Raw genomic sequence first — 19,277 nt, 5'->3', positions numbered from 1 at the left:
TACTCCGCAGTTGATTTCCATGGGTTCGGAGAGGAAGGGTGGTAGTCTGATACTTTGGGTTTTGCCGGTGAGGAAAGAGCGGAGCCAGTCGAGGGCGGTTCCCTGTATGCCGACGTCGTGGAGTCTGGAAGTGACTGTGTGGTGGAAGACAGTGTTGAAGACTGCAGAGAGGTCAAGTAGGATCAGGGCTGTGGTTTCTCCTTGGTCGAGGAGGGGTGCGGATGTTGTCTGTGGCGACTAGTAGAGCGGTCTCTGTTTTAGTTGCTGTGGAATCCGGATTGGAAGCGGTTGGGGATTGAGTTTTCTTCGATGATCTTTTCCCGATTTTTGCTTCTTGTCTTGAAATAATTGGCTCTAATTTCAAATTTCCCCTGCCAAAAACTAGAAATTCAGTAAAAATGTTTAACACTTAATTATTATGTTTATTCAGAAATTGACGCATATTGATTTTTAATAACTTTCACTTATTTTATTATATTTATTTTTTTATTTTGTTTGTATCCTTGATGGCTAGATATTGTGATTTAAAAATGTATGTACCACTTTCTTAAATAAAATTATATTTTATGGTTTCATTAGGCCATGGTTAACAGTTGTAATTCGAAAGGGGGAAAGAAAGAGAACTATGCCAGATTTACATTGAATGGTCATCCTGACACCAGAACGTATCTGACTCTCCTGTACTTTCACTGGAAACCCATGCATTATGCAGATGTAATGTATTTACTAGTGATGCCTCACTTCAGCAGGCATAATGTAGCTCTTACTTTAGTGTTTTGCAATTAAAGGGTATTCTGTTGTGCTTTCCCTCGGCCTAGAGTCCCGCCCCCTGTCGGTGCCAGTGAAGGTCCTGCCCAGCTCTGCAGCGGGCAGCAGATCAACTCCAGAGGAGCGCATGAAGGAATTCATTGGGGTTGTGTGGAATGCAGTGAAGCGGCTTACACTTCAGGTAAGAAGAAAGGGGTGTAAGAAAAGTAATGTCTTCCCGCCTTTTAAAGTCTTTTTATGCAGCTCAGCACTTCAATCACACTCACTCTCACACTCAGGAAGCCAGGCTCTGCAGCATGGTAATTCACTTCAGCCCTCTTCTTACTTAGGAATCGCAGGAAAACCAGTGCTTTAAATGGGGCGGTACTCACTGGTACTGAGTACCGCCACTTTTTAATTTTCTACCTGTGAGTACCAGAACTTTTCCTTGGCCAAGGAGAGTACCAGTACTCTTAGGGAAAATTCAGGCAGGGCGGGCTCGATGGCATTGGGGACTGTGCAGCTGCACAGAAAGTGCTCTGCTCAAATGCTCCAGAAAAAGAAAAGGCAGAATGGAGGGAGGGGCAGCGGCTCATTTGCATCTCTTAAGGAGTGTTTGGGGTTTTGGTTGCCCTGCGGCCGTCTGTGAAAGAAAGTGCAGGGTCCAATCAGACACTGCCCAGTCCATCACACTGTAGGCGTGTGTGGCGCTGGGCATACCCCCTACCATGTCTTGGGGAAAATTACATCTTATTTACTTACTGTGTGACACCTGAGATGAGACTGCACCTCGCAGCTCCAGTCTGCTAGCAGCCTAAGCGGAGGGAGGGGTTAGGGAGGGTGGGGCAGTGTATCACCAGCTATCATACATTGGGCGATCATCATTCAGCTGGGCAATCGACTGTAGGGCTGGCAGACAGTCCATCAGCATGCACACTACTGGCTCTACCCATCCCAGCCCACCTGTGTCCATTTGGCAAGTTTTATGTAGTCCTCTGGCTTGCAGTATTAATCTCGTTAAGTGACATGCCCCCTCCACTTATTCCATTGACTTTTCAAGGGGCAGAGTGTGCTAAGCAAGCAACCTGGAAATCAACTACACATTTGAGCTTTGGGATGAAGTTATTCAGACAGACTTTAGGTTTTGAGGAAAAACTGATTTTACAGTTGTGAGGTTAATCCTTTTCATTATCAAAAGATTTGAAAATACCAAAAAGCACCCTTGGGGCATCGAGTATTCGACAAACAATCATCTTATGTTTGGATATCCACCTACCAACAATTAATTAAATTCCCCTGCCCGAAAAATCAGGGTTGAATGTCTTTAGTTTAGTTGTCCATTAAAAAATGCACTCCATCATCAATTTTGTAACTGTAATCTGCAACATCACCTCATGTTTGTGTGCCTTTCACTGTGTGCATGAATATTACCTTTTATTAAATTTGAGGGATTATTGTAGGCAAGGGGTGTTCACCATGAGTCCAGAAGGGCCAGTTTGATTCCTGGTTTTCAGGCTATTAACATGAGGTAAATGTGCAAGCTAATGATCTGAATCAAATTGTGTGAGTGGTTGTGAATGTGTGGGAGTTTATGTGAACAGGTGACTGTTTGTGCATAAATGTGTTTAATCTGGGAAGACAAGCTCACAACCTCCTAATGGAGTCCAGCCATGTATGTGTGAAACAGAGGCAGCATGAGTCCATACTACTGGGTTTGCCAAACAGATGGTGAGAGGCAGAGACCCCGCAGAACACAAGATAAAGATCCCCCAGGCATAGGAGCGCAGGCAGTCATGAATATGACAGGTGAGAACGCAAGAGGTTGGTGGGGGGGGGGTCACGCATGGATGCTAGAGGTGAGCAGACAGTGGATAATAAACATGTTTCCTGGGCACTGAAATAGAGGTGTTGAATAAAATCTCATGGATTTTGAGACACAGAAGGAGATGGGCAACAAATAAAGGGAAATGAGTGGCTTGAGAAACAGTGGTCTTCAAAATAACGCACACTTCCATGATACATACTGACTTTGATCTTTAAGACTAGTGTGATTGTGTCCAGGTGTAACCCTCTAACATTCTGTCTTCGTGTTCAGGCACTTCCTTAAACCCCCCTTCTTTTTTTTTTAAAACATGATCTTGAACAGTTATGATTATGCATTAAGCGTTGTCTGATGTTTGAAAATCTGATGACCTCATACCCCTTAACGGGACTCTCTAGTCTAAGAAAAAACACAACTCTCTTAGCCCAGGCCAGCATCTCTCTCTAAAAATAGGTATGTTTGATGATGTCAGGAGGGGGTTTGAGATCTAGTGTGACAGTAGAGGGTTTGGGCACCACTGACCAGGTCTTGAATTTAGTTTTGCTAAGAGGAAAATATGTGAATGCAAAGGGAGGTAGTTTCTATATGGCCTATGTCGACCTCTCTGCAGCGTTCGACTGCGTCTCACACGCAAAATTATGGACCATCATGTTGGACATAGGGGTGGATAAGTCCCTAGTAAATTACATCCGAGAACTTTACTCTGGCGCTACAGCTAGAGTGAGGCTCGGCACAGGGGGCCAACTCTCTTCACCTTTTAAGGTAGAGCGGGGAGTAAGACAGGGCTGTGTCCTGGCTCCCTTCCTTTTTACCATCTATTCTAATGGCCTAGAGGCAGCCATGCTGGAAGGGAGCCAGGACCTACCTCTGATCAATAACCGTCCAATACCAGCGTTATTATATGCCGATGACGCGGTAATCCTCGCTCGTACCCCACTAGAACTCCAACGCTCCCTGACTCGTTATTACAACTTCATGTCCAACTTAGACCTCAAAATCAATCCACATAAAACATTCATTATGTCGTCTGGCAAAACATCACCAAAGGGATTAGGTATCTTTATTACCACCACCAAGATTGAACACACAACAACCTATCCTTACTTAGGAGTGGTGATAGATGATAGGGAGACCTGGGAAAGGGCAATAGAGTCTAGAAACCATCATTTTTTAAAGGCCACAATGGCTCTAGTGTCCTTTACCAAGAGACTCGGAAAGAGATCCCCAAAGGAAATCTTGGAAATCTACCGCCCAAAATGTATCACCACCGCCATATACGGCGCGGGCATATGGGGACATGCCCGAGTAGATTCCATCCAAAAAGTAGAAAATACCTTTTTGAGATATTTACTATTGGTCCCCCAATCCTCACCCACCTACTCCTGCCACCAAGAACTCGGTTTGCCATTTATTACCGATCTTATACGACTGCAACCGATCCTGCTGTGGCACCGCATCTGGACTTCAGAAAAGACGTCTCTAACCAAAGAAATTATCACCGACTGTCAAAAACTGGACTATTCCCAAAATATTCCATGGTTAAACTATGTCCACAAATTTCTTAACGACTTGGGTCACCCCAACTTCTATTCTGCTCCACATGATATGCTAAGGATTTCTCGTAAATCACTCAAGGCGGAATGTCTAAAACATCTTGACGATCTTCGGTTAGCAACTGAAGTCAATAAACCTTCTGTTCAGCATTCTCTACTAATCCAAACTTCTTTTAAAATTGAGCCCTACCTGTCCTCAAACTTTCCAATTTACGATGTCTTTTTACTCACCCGATTCAGATTTAACAACTTCCATCGATTAATCACCTTTCCCAAAATAAATGACTGGTCAAGGGATCTTTCCACCTGTCCCTGTGACGATATTTCTTTACAGTCCCTTCTACATGTCACTTTCTTTTGTAAATACTTTTCCGAACCTAGAAAGCGGTGGCTGAAACCTGTTCTGCAACAAATGTCAATACGTAAATGTCGTCCAGCTTTGCTGGCACTACAAATGCTGGATTCTCCGGCAACATGTTTTAATATTGCTATGTTCTTAAAATTTTGTATAAGGCACAGAACAAATCCTTAAATTTTAAAAATTAGACGTCTTGATTGTTAGCTGCATTTCAAATAATTCCAACAAAATTGTGTCCTATAAACCATATTTTTAAACGACTCTGTACATAAACTTTGTTCATAATCAAGATTTTTCTATATCTGACATGCTCTGTTAAATTCGTTGCTTTTGTTGCATTTGTATTTTGCTTTTATGGATGTGCCATGCCTCCGAATAAAGCTTTTATTGATTTGATTTGATTTAGTGTGACAGTATTCACTAGATGGCCCCTTTAATTTGTTTGTGTGTTTTTCAATGAGAGGTATCAAGACACAGAGGTAGTTTGCCTGTGTTTCATATTGCAGTGAAGCAAAGCTTTGATTACATTTAGTGAAAATCAACACAATCCTTGCAGTCTGGGACAGTATTACAGTCAGTGTCTCTGTTGTCTGAGGAAGTCAGACTGCGCATAAAGTTGAGACCGTGCATAAAGTCCAAACCCTGCATCAAATCATTTGTTGGTGGTCCATTGTTTTGGAAAGAAGAGAATCGGTGGTGAAACCTTTGTTTTGCACGTACTTTCCATATAAAGCTTTTTTCTGAAAGTAAAATGTTTTTCCCAATGTCTATGCATGTGCTATCTTGAGGGATGCTTTAGGGGACACCCAAATGCTAGAAAATTGTACTAACATCTCTTTTGCATCTCTCCAATGCCCAGGAGGTGTGGTCCACCCTACAAAAACCACTTAAAAATCCTACGGTCTCCCGATCTTTAGGTGCCAACAGTACCTACAATGTGCTGGGTTTATCCAGCCTGTACATGCCTTGCACATCATCTCTTTACCTTATGGAAGCTGTGCTTGCCTCTCCCACAGACTCAGATTACTTGCTTTACTTAACCGGTCATCATCTAATCCACCATGCGCTCACCTTTGCTTGACTCACTCTACCCCTGTATTTTCCTTGCCAGCTCTTGCTTACATCATGCCAGCTGTGCATGGCTCTTCCACTCTTCGCTGACCCACCTTATTTGATTTACTCAACCTCCCTGAACTGACCCATCCTTTCTCTACTCAGTTAATTCTCACCTAACCCAGCCAGTTCAAGGCACATTTGCCCTGTGCTTGCCTTGCTTACTCTGGTGTGCCTCGTTGTTCATTTTATTCACTTTACATTGACATATGCTGGCTTAATTCATCCCATTGTGTTAATCTCAGCCATTTACTTAAGCCCTTCATCACACGTGTTACCACTCTAGTTCCCTGTAATCACTTCACTTAACCACTGCTCACGTCAGGCACCTTGTGCTCACATTGAAGGAGCTGTGGGTGATTGTTATTAACCATAGTAGGTGCCTGCTGCATAATGATGACTGAGACAGTATTGTAGTCTGCATTGTGTTGAAGGCCAGATTGAAAATGTTTCCTTTTGTTTGGGTTGGTTCTGTGGTTTCAGTTTTGATGTTTACTGTGTGAAAAGTGGAGGAGGCAACAGAGAGGACAAGGATGTAAAGATGCAAGGTGCAAGATGTACCCTGAAGAATGGAGGCCAAAAGGGACAGGCCTATCGTTATCCAGGTTTCTTAGTCAAATTGCCTACAATAGCTGTTGTGGTGCACAGTGAGATAATTCATGACTTTTATGTTTCATATGTGAATAGGCTCAGAGACAATCTGCATTGGTATCAAATTACCAAAGTAATAAATGTGTTTTTTTGCACATGGGAGGGAAAAACTAATTCTCTACAGGTAGTAGAAATATTTCTATATTATCAAGCACAATTGGCACCAAGAAAATGTGGCTCCCATTAAATGACTGCCTCCAAGTTCCGCCTCTAGTCCTGCCCACAATTGTCCCTCCCCCATTCACTGCTGAAATTGATAAGTACCTGCACTTGTTTTTTCCCATTTGAAGCCACTGAGGATAACTATTCCTGAACAATATAGTTAGCTGATGTGCTTAGTAAAAAGTGATTCGTTGGGTTTCCGTTTCACGAATATGTTCTAAACTAGATTTTTATAAAACATAAACATCTCGCTCGAAGCTCGTATCACGGAAAAGATTCCATAAGCAAACGGTGAGCGAAAAGCCTGTTTGTGGACAGGGGATACCCCAGGAAATGGGCGCGGCGGCTGCAGATGCCGAGAGTGAATTGTCTTTCAAATGACGGGGCCGCGTGTTCTCAAAAAAACATGTGCCAGAATTCTAATCTAAGCCAGGGTGGCCAGGCGTCCCACATGTCCCCGGACAGTCCTGGTTTTTTATAACACTATGTCGGTGTTTTTCAATAAATGTTTCGGTTTTTGGGACAAAGGTCAAGTTATTCTGCAAAGCAGAAATGGGACTATGCTCTCTTTTCAAGAAATGCCTCTAAAGTGATTTCAATTATTAACTGTTTCTTTCAGGCATCACAGGAGAAGGTTGCCTGCTGCTCGCAACAGAGGGAAGTCAGAGTGGGAGGAGGGCAGGGGGGAGAAAAAAAATGAATATGTAACCCAACTTTTATGTCTGATCTGCCCCAGGTTTTGCTTCTCAAAATCTGGTCTCCCTATCTAAGCTCAAGTGCTAAAGACGTGCTCTGGCGGTGTTCTGCAACGCTCTCCGGTTACAAAACGGCATTGCAAGCTTTATTCTCAGGAAGTCGCGAGAGTCCCTTCATCATTTACAAGCTACCGAGAAAGATTTAGAAAATACGAAGACTTAATCACTGGAACATTAGCCCAGGCAATGGCACGCATTCATGGCAGCCTGGCGAAGCCTTTACGATAGGCCACGGATTACTGCACCAGCTGCATTGCACTGTGTGCAAGCGGAAGGTCACAAGTTTGAATCCATACTGCCTGCCAGTAAGCTTTTGTCATATCCAGGAGCCGCCCCCTGGCCACCCCAAGTGTGCTCTAGTAAAACAGTCTCTATGCAAAGCCTATCGTGCCAGATCCACAATGCAGACAGCAGGGCATCATCCCGTTCAATAACAGGCACCGATCCCGATTTGGGTGCAATTTTGTTTGCGCCCCAAGGGACAATCATTGCCAGGCGCTAATTGTATCCGCACAAGTTTTTGACTAATTGATTGTTAGCTGGGCATACCTGGTCCAAATTGTATCCACAAATGGCGCAGAGAGTGGGCCCATGCTTCTTTGAATGAGAGAGAAGATTCACAGGCAACGCCTTACCCCATTTAGATCTCAGAATGGTACAGTAATTATGCACCCAGTAATTACCGCACCCTCCAACATCACTAATTGCGGGTGCTCCAAACGAGTCCCCCAGATGGAATAAGGGCCAATGAATCCAATGCTTTCTACTAGCATTTTCTTAACTTCTCTTTTACTTCTCAAGGTAGCTTCTCCCTAGGCAGGTCTCTCTCTGCGTTAAATTGGTGCTATGGCATATGTCGGCACACACAGTGGTCCAACTGGGAAGTGATATACTTGGTATCTGGCTCTTAAAGAACGACATTGTTTGACCATGCTTCCTCTGCAGTATCTGCTAACTTAACAGGCCTCTGTGCTCTCTTTTAGTCCGCTTTTGAAAGAAATTCTGATCATTTATTTTATTTTTAGTGTTTGATATAGCGTGAACAAGACCCAGCCAGGTGTCAGAGCGCTTTACAAGAACAACAAGAGGTATTTGTAGTGCATACAAAAACAATATACAAAAAAACCAAGGTGTTGTTAGGACCCAGACGGGTGACAGAGCGGTTTATAGCAACATGAAAGGTAGTCATAGTACAAACAATAAACAATAGAGGTCAGCAAGGATTGGTCAAATGGGTAAAATGAAATAATCAAGTAATAGGGGGATATAGTGTAAGTGATGGAGTGGGCAAACTCCAATGTATGTTATGATGATCTTCAATAAGCAGGAAATAGCAACACGCTTGAGGAGAGGGAGGTAAAGTTTCAAATTGAGGTGAATCTGTTTGATAGTAGAAGTGTTACTTTTTTTTAAAAGAAGGAAGTGGAAGCACTGCATACGCCGAAGCTGATCTGCGCCTTCTCCTACCTTGCCACAAAAGCCTAGAACGACCTGCCCTTACACCTACGAACATCTCCATCCCTGGCGGAATTCAGAAGAGAACTCAAAACCTGTATTTTCAAATGAGACCACCCATACCTCAGCACCTGGATTGCCTCGGGGATGAGGAGCAATGCATTACAAGACTAACTGATTGATTGAGTTTCCTTAGTGCTTGAAGTTGATAGTTAGTTCCTCTGGTGCAGGTTCTGATGTGATTTTTCACGGAAAGGTTATTGTCAAGGATTATTCCTAAAGATTTAGCAAAGTCAATAATATGTGGGGTGCAGTTCAAGGCAGTAAGATGTGGTAACCAGTCTTTGATTCTAGGGGCGATGTTGGGCGGTGAGATCAGTAAGAATTCGTTTTTATGTGCATTGAGATTGATTACGAGTCAACCAGTATTGAGTTTTTGTCGGTGTGCTATTAAGAACGTTCATGCCATCGGGAGACGTGATTTTCATGTAGAGTTGAATATCGTCCGCATATACGTGGTAGGAGATGCATGAAATAAAAATAATTATTTCATTTGTTCTCTATGACAGTACAAAAAATACATACACCTTTAATTCTGTATATTTCAGGAAGATGCAATTTCAGATTAGGTCAATCATCACCTAACAATCATAGTCAAACATGAACAAATTTGTCAGAACTCTTATTCTGTAGTGTTTAAAGATAAAATATCCTCTTCTTTTCTGACCACAAAAAACGTTCACCAAAAACTATTTGGATCAGCCGGAGTAACAAAACAGCATATTTATTTATTTGGAGTGTTATACAGCACAGACTAGACCCGAACGATGTAGGAGTGCTTTACATAAAAACAATTACACCACATAAGCAATTTAATTCTCTTACGGTTGTATTTTGCTAATAATAGGTTGCAATTTACAGGCTACAGTCAGACGAAAACAAATCCTTACAGGCACTCCAAGTGAGTGCAATCAGGCTAAAAAGAAAAGATTGTGGGTTTCCAGACATACAGCCTGCCCAACACCTAACAGTTACTGCCAGTTCTACCTAGGATCACCTAACACCCTTGTTACCAGGCTTCGAGTGGTCTAGACAGAAGCTCGGAACATCTCTGTGGTTCTATGGCACCCTGTTGTGAAATTTAAGCAGTGATTTTTCCATTTAAAATGTTAGTATTTTCACATAGAGGAAATATAATGGAGACACTTCAACAGTTGTGAATATTTAATTTTCCGTTTCTTCTACCCATATGGCCACCGCTGTTCGAATCTGGAGGTGTTGACCATGTGGCAATGAGATAGTAGTTGACTTCTGTCGGTGGCCTCCCATGATGGAGACCAGAAGGACATGGAGGGCTGCAGTAGCCCACTATGGCAAATCCATCCCCGTCAGGGAGCCGTGGTCATAAGTGCATTTTTCCAGCAGAGGAGTCTAGCCCAGTTGTGAAGCCCGCTTCATGGGCACTCGGCTTCAGCAGCCTGCAAAGGTGTACTGGAGCCCTCTGCAAAGCAAAGGCAGGGAGAGACTTCACGAGGTTTACAGCAACATTAAATACCCACTACTGGTTATGTTTCCACTGCAAAAACAAATAAGTAAATGTAATCTATTTTTCTGGTACATACAGAGGGCGATGTCTACTTAAAGCTCTAAAGAGGGACATGGTGACATAATGTGGAACGGTGGAAAATAAGCTGTAAAAAGTCACCAAGCAACAAAGCATTTGACTGCAGGAAGATGATTGCACTGCCTTTACATGATACATAGTCCTTTTATGGCTTTGCCTTTACTTCTGTATACATTAAAAACACTGTGCTAGGAACCGCGCTGTGTAGCATCCTACTTTGCCCATATGCTTTTTTTCAAATGTAGATTAATCGGCAGTACTAAATGTTCAGTCATTAATTCACAGACTGAAACCAAAACCCAGTAAATAAGTTATCTAGAATAGGGTATCTTAAACATAAATATTAATGTGCTGAATAAATTATACATAGTCAGTTGAGAATTCAAGTAAAGGATTGAAAGAACAAACCAATAGAGCCTCTGATGAATAGTCCTCCAGTAGGACTATGTTGTGGACAGTTTCTTAGGTGCTTTCTCTATGCCAGAGTTATATTACATTTTCAGAAGAAATTCTATGCCCCGCCCTTCTACTTTAGAGCAAACAGCATTTCCTTTTCGAGACTGCGAGAAAGTATTTCTGTTCTGCTTGTCTGGACGAATGATTATTTGTGAACTTTTAGACTGAGAGAAAAACTAAAGGCCTAACACCCCATTAAACAGACCTAACCTTATTATTTGTATTTATTTATTTTTGTAATTTCATATATCGTGGACATGGCCCGAAGGCATCAGAGCTCTTTATAACAGTAGCATGATACAAGGGTACATCAAGTTACAGTTACAATAAGCCGGTTTTCAGCTAAAGTCACTGCTCACCAGTGTTCTATAGTCAATGGCAATGAACGTGGCCATAAACCAGGTGACAGGACGCCTGCAGGGCCTGTGCGCACAATCAAGAGGACATCAAGGTGTGTCAATTTTATACATACCACCAAATGACATTGTTTTCTAGATGCGCTTCCATGTTAGAATTAAGAAGGGTTCCCTTTTACTATGTTATGCGGGTTTCCCTACTATTGAATTTCAGGTATCACTGCATTTTTCTTCACCTGCTAGGTTGTAGCAAATCGGTTTGCACTTCTGGTGAATGACGCACTGAAATGAAGCCCCTTTGACCCTTGTCTCCAACTGCCACATCTACGGCTCGCTCAGGAGATGCTTCCCGCCTCTGGGGCCGCCCCAGCCGGTAGCTAACATAGGCCCCAGGCTTTTGCAATGCAATAGGTCTCGCATTTACGTAAGTTTTAGCTATTGGCATTGTAATTGACAATGACTTTTATTTATGTTTTTTGTTTTTAAATGCTGATAGCGTAAACTAAATCATGCGAGACCTATTGCATTGCAAATGCTTGTTGAAGGTGGCTATGCAGGTTGTTAGGCGAACGTTACCAGTTTGAGTGCCAAGATCCCATTCCATGTTAGATCCCATCAGATGATCATCTTCAGAGAGATTTATCGAGCATTTAAGTGAACTTCTGTGCTCTAGCTGCCTTACAGTTGTTCTGTAATTTTAGTAGTAGTTGAAACCTCTAGTTCAATAAAGATTTCTGACAGAAATTCATCTGGCTGAGGTCTCATCTACCATCTACAGCTTCGAATGATTTTTGGCCGGTATACATCCTAAAAGTGCTAGGACATGTGGTCGTTCCTGCCATCTGTGACATCCTCAGTTAGCCACTAGCTTTTGGGTAGCTTCCTCAAGCCTGGAAGAGAGGCGTAAAAACTACTTTGTTCATAAACAGCTGATTGCGACTCTTCTCCTGCTGTCTCAGCTAACAGGGGAAGAATGTAGCTGGCTGGCTTACTCGGGTACAGGAAGATCGTAAGTTCTGGAATGGAACTCAGTCACTCTGAATAAGTTATGTCCGCTTAGGGATAACTGTATTCAAACAGAGCTGTTGCTTTTAGATGCATCTGCAGCATTTAATGTGATCCGTCATGAGATTCTGATTTGCCATCTCTCGGACGCGGGTCTGGATGCGGGTTTGAAACTGTGCTTTGGTTTAAATCCTTCTTGAGAGAGCTTACCCAAGTGGTTTCTCTTACCATGCTTCAATTGTGATTTGAGGAGCACCCCAGGGCTCAACTACCTGCCCCATTCTTCTCAATCTATATGTGGAATGACTAGACAAGTTGGTTAAGGCTTTTGGCTTTAAAGTCCACTCCGACACAGAATAGGTTAGTAATCTGGGTGTAACGCCTGATCATTACCTTCCATTGAGGCTCCTGTTCATAAAGTTTGGTACTAAGGCAACTGCGACTCCTATGTAAAATCTTGCCTTCAATTGCTTCTCAGCGGAAAGCAGAGCAGAGCAGTTTAAGACTTGTGTACTTTTCCTTAAATACTTTGTCATTATCTTTTATATGGGGCTGATGGAATTGGTAGTCGCAAGAATGCAACAAGTGCAGAATGTGGCAGTAAGGTGGTTTCTGGCTTCTGAAAAAATGATCATGTGTCAAAGCCTAAATGCTCTTTTGAATAGCTCCTGGTTAAGGAGAGACCCTATTTTAAGCTACTTTGCTTGACCGGTAGGCTCTGTTAGAAAACTGGGCCAACATTTTGGTCTGAATAATTAGTTTGAATGCTCCAGTAAGGCTTTTGAAATCCAGTGAGCCGACCGTCCTCCAGTTTCCACTCTTCAAAAGGGTGTGATGCGGAGGAAGGGCTTATTGCTTACGTGACACTCAGCTTTGAATTGGGCTAGCCTGAACTCTATGGTTGGTTTCCAGTCATAGTCTTTTCAGAAAATAGCTGAAGACCTTGTTGTTTTGCTAAACAATTTGATCTGTTTGTGGCTTTCCTGCCTTCTGCCTCTCTTTTGTGTTTCTTAGGTTTATGATATGTTTGCGGTGATAGTGCGCTGTAGAAATAATTAAATACGTATTAGGTGAGACATTACAGCTTATCATGAGTTAAACTAGTGACTAACCTTTAGTATCCTTGGAAGATCTGCGGGTTTACCTGATAAAGAATTTAGCCCCTTTTCAGTTCACATGAATCCCGCTAATCGTGCATATCAATCTAGGTACAAAATGGCCAGAGAGAAAAGAATCGATTTGCAAACATAAAGAAATGTAATGGTTTCACAAAAATTGCCATCCTTTACGAAGAACCTTCTCTATCATATGGAGTGTGCTTTTTGAGGCAATAACTATGCCTAGCTACCATATCTTACTTCAATACTGTGCTACCCTAAACATGGACCATTCTGACTGCACTCTAAGAACTGTGACAACACTTCTGTCTTAAAAAAACACCAGACTTATTTCTTCTAGGGCGAACATATGTTGACTGATCCTTTAGGTAAAAAAAATTATGTGATCAAGATAAGAAGAAGATTACACCTTATTGTTCCCGTTACATGTGCTTTCGTTTATTAATACAGTATAGAACAAAATGGTCCCAGCACAACATAAACAATATAAATTAAACATCAACAAATAAATAGGCAAAAGAAACTGAAGAGAATGTTCAAGTGTTATTTAATCACACTCAACTACAATTTTCATGTATTTAATTCGCACATTAAGCAAAAAACTCTTCAACGAGACATAGTAGATGTGCCCAAACAAGGGGGTGGGGAGGGAAGGGTCAGTGAATTAGTGTGAAATTGAGGAATATATGAAAAGAACGGTATATATAATTGTTTACAATCAAATTGATAGGCATTATTTATTCAATGCCACATATTTCGCATAGATCTAATCCCAAAATACAATACAGAAAACATAGATGACGCCATGTAGAATGAGAATCACAGTACAGCATGTACTGTTGATTTTACTGGCAGTTGTGTTGTGTCGACGTTTCGACCCCTTGATTCGTGTAGGTATTTGTTGAGACCGTACAAAGTGGGGTCTTCCTCAGGACAGGGGTGCTAGTGGGAAGGAGGAAGGGCACCGTGTTTGCCTTGCTGGCAGGTTTCTAAGGCGCGGTATATCATCAAAGAAAAGGGGGTGCAGAGCCTCCCAACGGTACATTGAAGAGAGTGATGACCACTCTGCCTCAGGGGAACGGATCCCCTATTAATTTTCTGGAAGCAGTCAAAAGTCTGCCTGTACACAGCCGTGGACAGAATTACGTAGGCTGGGGCGAAACAAGAGGCTTGGCATTTGCTTGATCACCGTAGGGAAATGAATCCTCGTAGCATGGCCTCCATCCGTTAGTGTGAAGGCTATTAATACAACAAACGTGCGATAAGCATTTTGAAACTTGAGGTACCTTACACTCCCTGCATTATGTTTTCATTATACTACAGGGTAAATTGCCTTAGCTGTTAACTGTACCATATACCATTTATTTTCGATAATTAATGGCAGCTTTGGAGACAAAAGGCACCTCGGGCCCGTTTTACCCTTTACTTAATTATCCTGTGATATTTCCTGTGCTTTTCTAATCTCCGTGGCCCGTGTTTCTGGTTTGTCCTCCCTCACCTTCTCAAATGTCTGGGGCTTATTCTATTCTTGCATGCTTATATTTGTCCATTATCACCAGAAGGGTAATTTTTTTGTGTCGTGCCTTCTTTTTGTACCGCGCTCTGTCATCGAGCTCCCCATTCACCCCCTTACGACTGGTTCAAAATTGAGAATATTGCCGTTTTCTCCTTTAAATATGCCAGGTTTTATGTGGTGAAAACATGCTTGATTTGTGTCAAGAGCTTCCCTACATTCTGATAGGAGGACAGGTTCTCATTTCCATTATTCAGTAAGACACCGCAGAGGTGCATGCAAAGAGAACAGCAACATACCATAAATTGTAGCTATTTCTTGGTTTCTATTTCCATTGTTAGCAGGACCCTAGCAACTCAGGTCTCGACTGGTGTTTCTTGTCCATGACCCTGCAGTGGCCACAGCGTGTGGTATATTTCAATTACAGTGATTTATAGAAATCTCTATAATGTTTTAAACACCCACCAGTTTTTCAAAAATGTGACATTACAAATTCATTGTCAAGAGTAGGCCTTCAATGCACAGGATTAAATTTTATTTTAGGGGTAGATCCTTGCGGTTAAGGGTCTGTAAATTTGCAACAGCCTCAACCCATGAATCCGTACAAAAGTTTGTAACCTCGAGTTCCAGAACCTTCCGAATACACAGCTTTTCCAACAGGCCTTCATTTAGGTTTAGTACCGCTTAGAGAACTACTGACGGATGCCAGATCTATGTTCCTCTTGTTCCTCTGGCTAGTCTCTAACTCCCTTCAGAACTTACTGTACTTATTTTCTTCTCTGCTCCACTTCCCTGAAGCGGCCAAGGAAAGTTGTATCACTTTACAAAAATCTTAAATTATTACCCTAAATACTCAAATGGTCGCAAATTATAACATGAAAGAGAATTCTAAATCAAAGGGGCGTGACATGTACCTTTTTTTGCACGATACAAAATATTACTAGCTAGTTTCAAGTAGATATAAAAAAAAACATTGAGAGCCCAGGCGTTTTGATCGCATTAAGTGTAACTTATTCAAACGAAAAATAGGATTTTTGCTGACAAAAATCCAAAACTCAGGGCTCCGTCTTTGCTGAAATTGCACTTTTTAAAACTACAGAGATTCCTCAAGTTTTGTGATGTTATGGGAAGCCATGGAGGCTATACTTCTGCACAGCATCCTTTTTTTGTTCTGCTCACTGCAGCAGAAAAAGTCGGAATTCTGGAGGATACTTCAAACAGCAGATTCCTCGCCTTTAGAATATCTACAGGTCCCAGACTGACTGCGGAACATTTTTTTAGCATAGCCCCTGCATGTCAGTAGGTGGCACTACCCCAGGTGCGACACCTGGGCAAACCTGGAGGAGTTGGCACTTGCGACACAGCAGCCTCAGTGATCGCGCCTCCTGTTGTGTCTGAGGAAAGCCCCTTTGGAGGCGTTTCACATGTAAGGTTTACACGTACACCAGCCATTTTAGAAGACAGACCAATGGCAGGCACAATACACGTGACAGGATTCTCTAACTGTCGTAATTGTAACAGGAGATGGAGTGGTGGAAGGTTCTTTTGTAGTGTCATGAGAGAACGCAATGCCTATTTAGGGGAACACTGACAAAGTTGTATCTAGGCTGATATTTATCAATAATCACACTTCTGTTTCCACACATAATGCACTTCTAAACTTACAACTATATAAAGTTGGTATTATAAAAGGTGAAATAAAAGTGTGCTCCTCGCTCCTCAGTCTTTGCAGTGGGTGTAAAAGAATAGATTTCTGGACACAATAAGGGACATGAAGAAAATTGGACAAATGCACATTTTTCCTAACCCTATGGCAGCAAAATATCTGTTGTATGGGAACTCTGCAGGAGTATAGTTATAGGAAATAAGAAACAAGCATTGTAGGCTTTGAAAATGGCCTTAAAATTTGATTACTATGGAAAAGCGTTAAATGTTTGCCAACCAAGGGCCTACGTTTCTACGTTTACATGTTCTTCTGTGAATCGTGCCCCACCTGGTTGAAGAATCTTGTTAGAAGAGTGTGAAGTGTAAAACGTCTTTCTAGGTCTTGTATACCAGACAGCTTTTAGCGGTCTTTAGGTAAAAGCCTCTTGTGGACCATAACCAAAAATCTTACATTTGGTTTCAGAGCCACCTATTGCTTATCATTGATTCACTTATTGTCACCCTCGTTATTTTGCTGCTTATTCGATGGCTTGCATTTCTCTATTTGTACCACCTCTGTTGGATAGCCTCTTTACTATCCTTTTGACTAGCTAACTTGCATCTTTCAACTGCTCACATTTAGGGGACTACCTTTTGATTTCATCACTCCATGAGAATGCATGTGTTTTCTAGTTCCCTCCACTGTGGACTGCTTCCCATCCTCCAACACCTGCCCACGTGTGCTCGGTGTTACTCCCTCATCCCTCCCATATGCACGTCATTGCTTACCCCAACCCACACTCATAATATATATATTTATTAAATGGGACCTCTCTGGCCCACCATCAAGGGCAACCGAAGTTCTCCCCCCCTCACTCCCTGTTGCTCCCCAACCACCTGCTACTTCGTTGTTCTCAGAACCATTCATGGTCAACAACATTTTTTTAATTCATTTTATTTATTTTGTAGGATCCAGCAGTGGCTATTTGCTGCTTCTACTCTGCAATCCAAGATTCCCTGTCTCACACTATTACAATTACCTTTTCTTTATTTACCAATCCAAATGGTGTCTGCTCCATGAATCGGTAAACAAACTATACGCTTATGTATCTCCCTAGCCATGCGCATGTGTGGTGATGCCTTTATTTTTGTTTTGCAGACACTTCAGAGGATCAGCAAAATTATTTTGCTTTTTACCTGTGCAGCATAGCATCGGCAAAAGTACTGGGTTTCAAAGGAGCGACCTATTGGCTTTGCCAATGCTTGTTGTATTTATATTAGCAAAACTTAGCTTTATCGAATAGTTTACTTTCCTCCAACAAAATCCTAAATGTGTATTTAAGGGCTGAAAGATACTAAAATACTGTCACTCAGCTTAGCTAGTAGCATCCATAATTAATGTGTTCCTTCTGTTCTGGGGACTGAACTTCGCTTGACTTGTCTGCCTTTTGTTGTCAGAGAACCCGCTCAAATAAAACATGATGCAGCTCTTTTATACACTACAAAGGGCAGAGATGAAAGCTTTCCCCACCTCAAAATGACTTCTCTCCCCGTAAAAGGGGTAGAGTACAGGCTTCGTGGATCCACGTTTCTGCGGTGTTTTATATCCTTCGAGTCATTGTTCTGTAAAATAGTTAATTTGGTTTCTAAAAATAAATCCAAATTAACTTTCTTTTTGGGAGGAATTAATGAGGTTTTGAGGCAGAGGGAAACGTTTTGTTTGTGTGAACCCAAGTATTACTTAGCAATGAGTTAGCTTCTCCTGCACCAAAATGTTAGCCTTTCTATAAATAATTAAATGCAGACACCGTTTCTGCTTCTGGATAAACAGAAGTTCTTTTACTTTCTGGTACGTCAAGAGTCTTGCATGTTTAGTTCACTTGGATCCTCTGACTCACAAGTCCTTTGAAGCATGCTAAATTCCAGTAGAGGGTCGATATTTCTGCCCACTGGATCCCTCAGCGCAACTGGTGTTTGGGGCTCACTAACTGATTATCATTAACTTATTAGACCTTTCTTGACAGCACCGCTGGTCAGCAAGATGTATTGTTACCAATTCTTTATGATCTATATATAAAGTGGGCTTTGGCTCCATCCAGAAGAGTTTTATCTCTCACCACATGCTATTGGTTATTTGGTGTATCTTTCCGCCTTCCAGAAAATGCTTCAATTGGAAAGCTCGAGGGATTGTTTTACATCTGAAAAGTACACTCAATTATTATACAGTTTGCAACTGGCAATACTTTATCTCCTATATGCACTGTAGACAGAAAGAAATACCCATTTGATATTTTAACCCAACATAAGCTAAGTCATTAGAGTAGGCAGAATGTGACAAACTGCATTGGCGCATGCAGCACAAGTAAACAGCTTTTGCGAAAGTTAGTGTTTACATGTATTGGCACGTTATAGCCCGGTTAATTAGCTCTACCACTGCTTGTTTCACATTGTTCCCAATTGATGAGGCTGTAACATATATTCTTACTTATAGTCAAAATGTATTTAATCGTACATGTACCTTATAAAACCTATTCCCCTTTCCCAAATCCACTCCTCTTCTACACAGGAGCCATTAATACACATCATGCAACACTTACAACAAATCCATGACTGTCAAAGATTCCTAACTATCACACACTATCGGACTTAATGACAAACAATATAGGTTTGGCTGCTGTATGTTAACCACAGTTCTATGTCCCCATGACATTGTGCACTATTATTATTTAGAATTCAGTTTTTACACTCACTTCGGTCTCATTTCCCCTGTAACCTACATGCTTTTTACATCTTTCTACAAACAAATCTTTTTTGGTCTTGTCTAACAGCGCTTATGCTCTTAGGTGCAAGAGATGTAGCCTAACGGCATCAGCTACGCTGCCTTCCACTCCAATCTACTCCACTCCACTCTACCCCCACATGACTCCACTCTACCTCACTCCACT

General features: G+C 41.9%; 1 protein-coding gene across 1 annotated transcript in view; it reads left to right on the top strand.

Moving 5' to 3' along the window:
- VPS13B (vacuolar protein sorting 13 homolog B) overlaps positions 1-19,277 on the top strand; it is a 2,934,705-nt gene that overhangs the window by 1,332,560 nt on the left and 1,582,868 nt on the right. Inside the window, exon 22 of the mRNA XM_085605186.1 lies at positions 819-949. Coding sequence (XP_085461312.1) covers positions 819-949 — 131 coding nt within the window. The remainder of the gene's footprint in view (positions 1-818; positions 950-19,277) is intronic.

This window comes from Triturus cristatus, chromosome 5_1 (genome assembly GCF_964204655.1).
Source record: "Triturus cristatus chromosome 5_1, aTriCri1.1, whole genome shotgun sequence".
Lineage (NCBI taxonomy): Eukaryota > Metazoa > Chordata > Amphibia > Caudata > Salamandridae > Triturus > Triturus cristatus.
The sequence above is the reverse complement of the archived record's forward strand: the minus strand, read 5'-3'. Positions and strand labels throughout refer to the sequence as shown.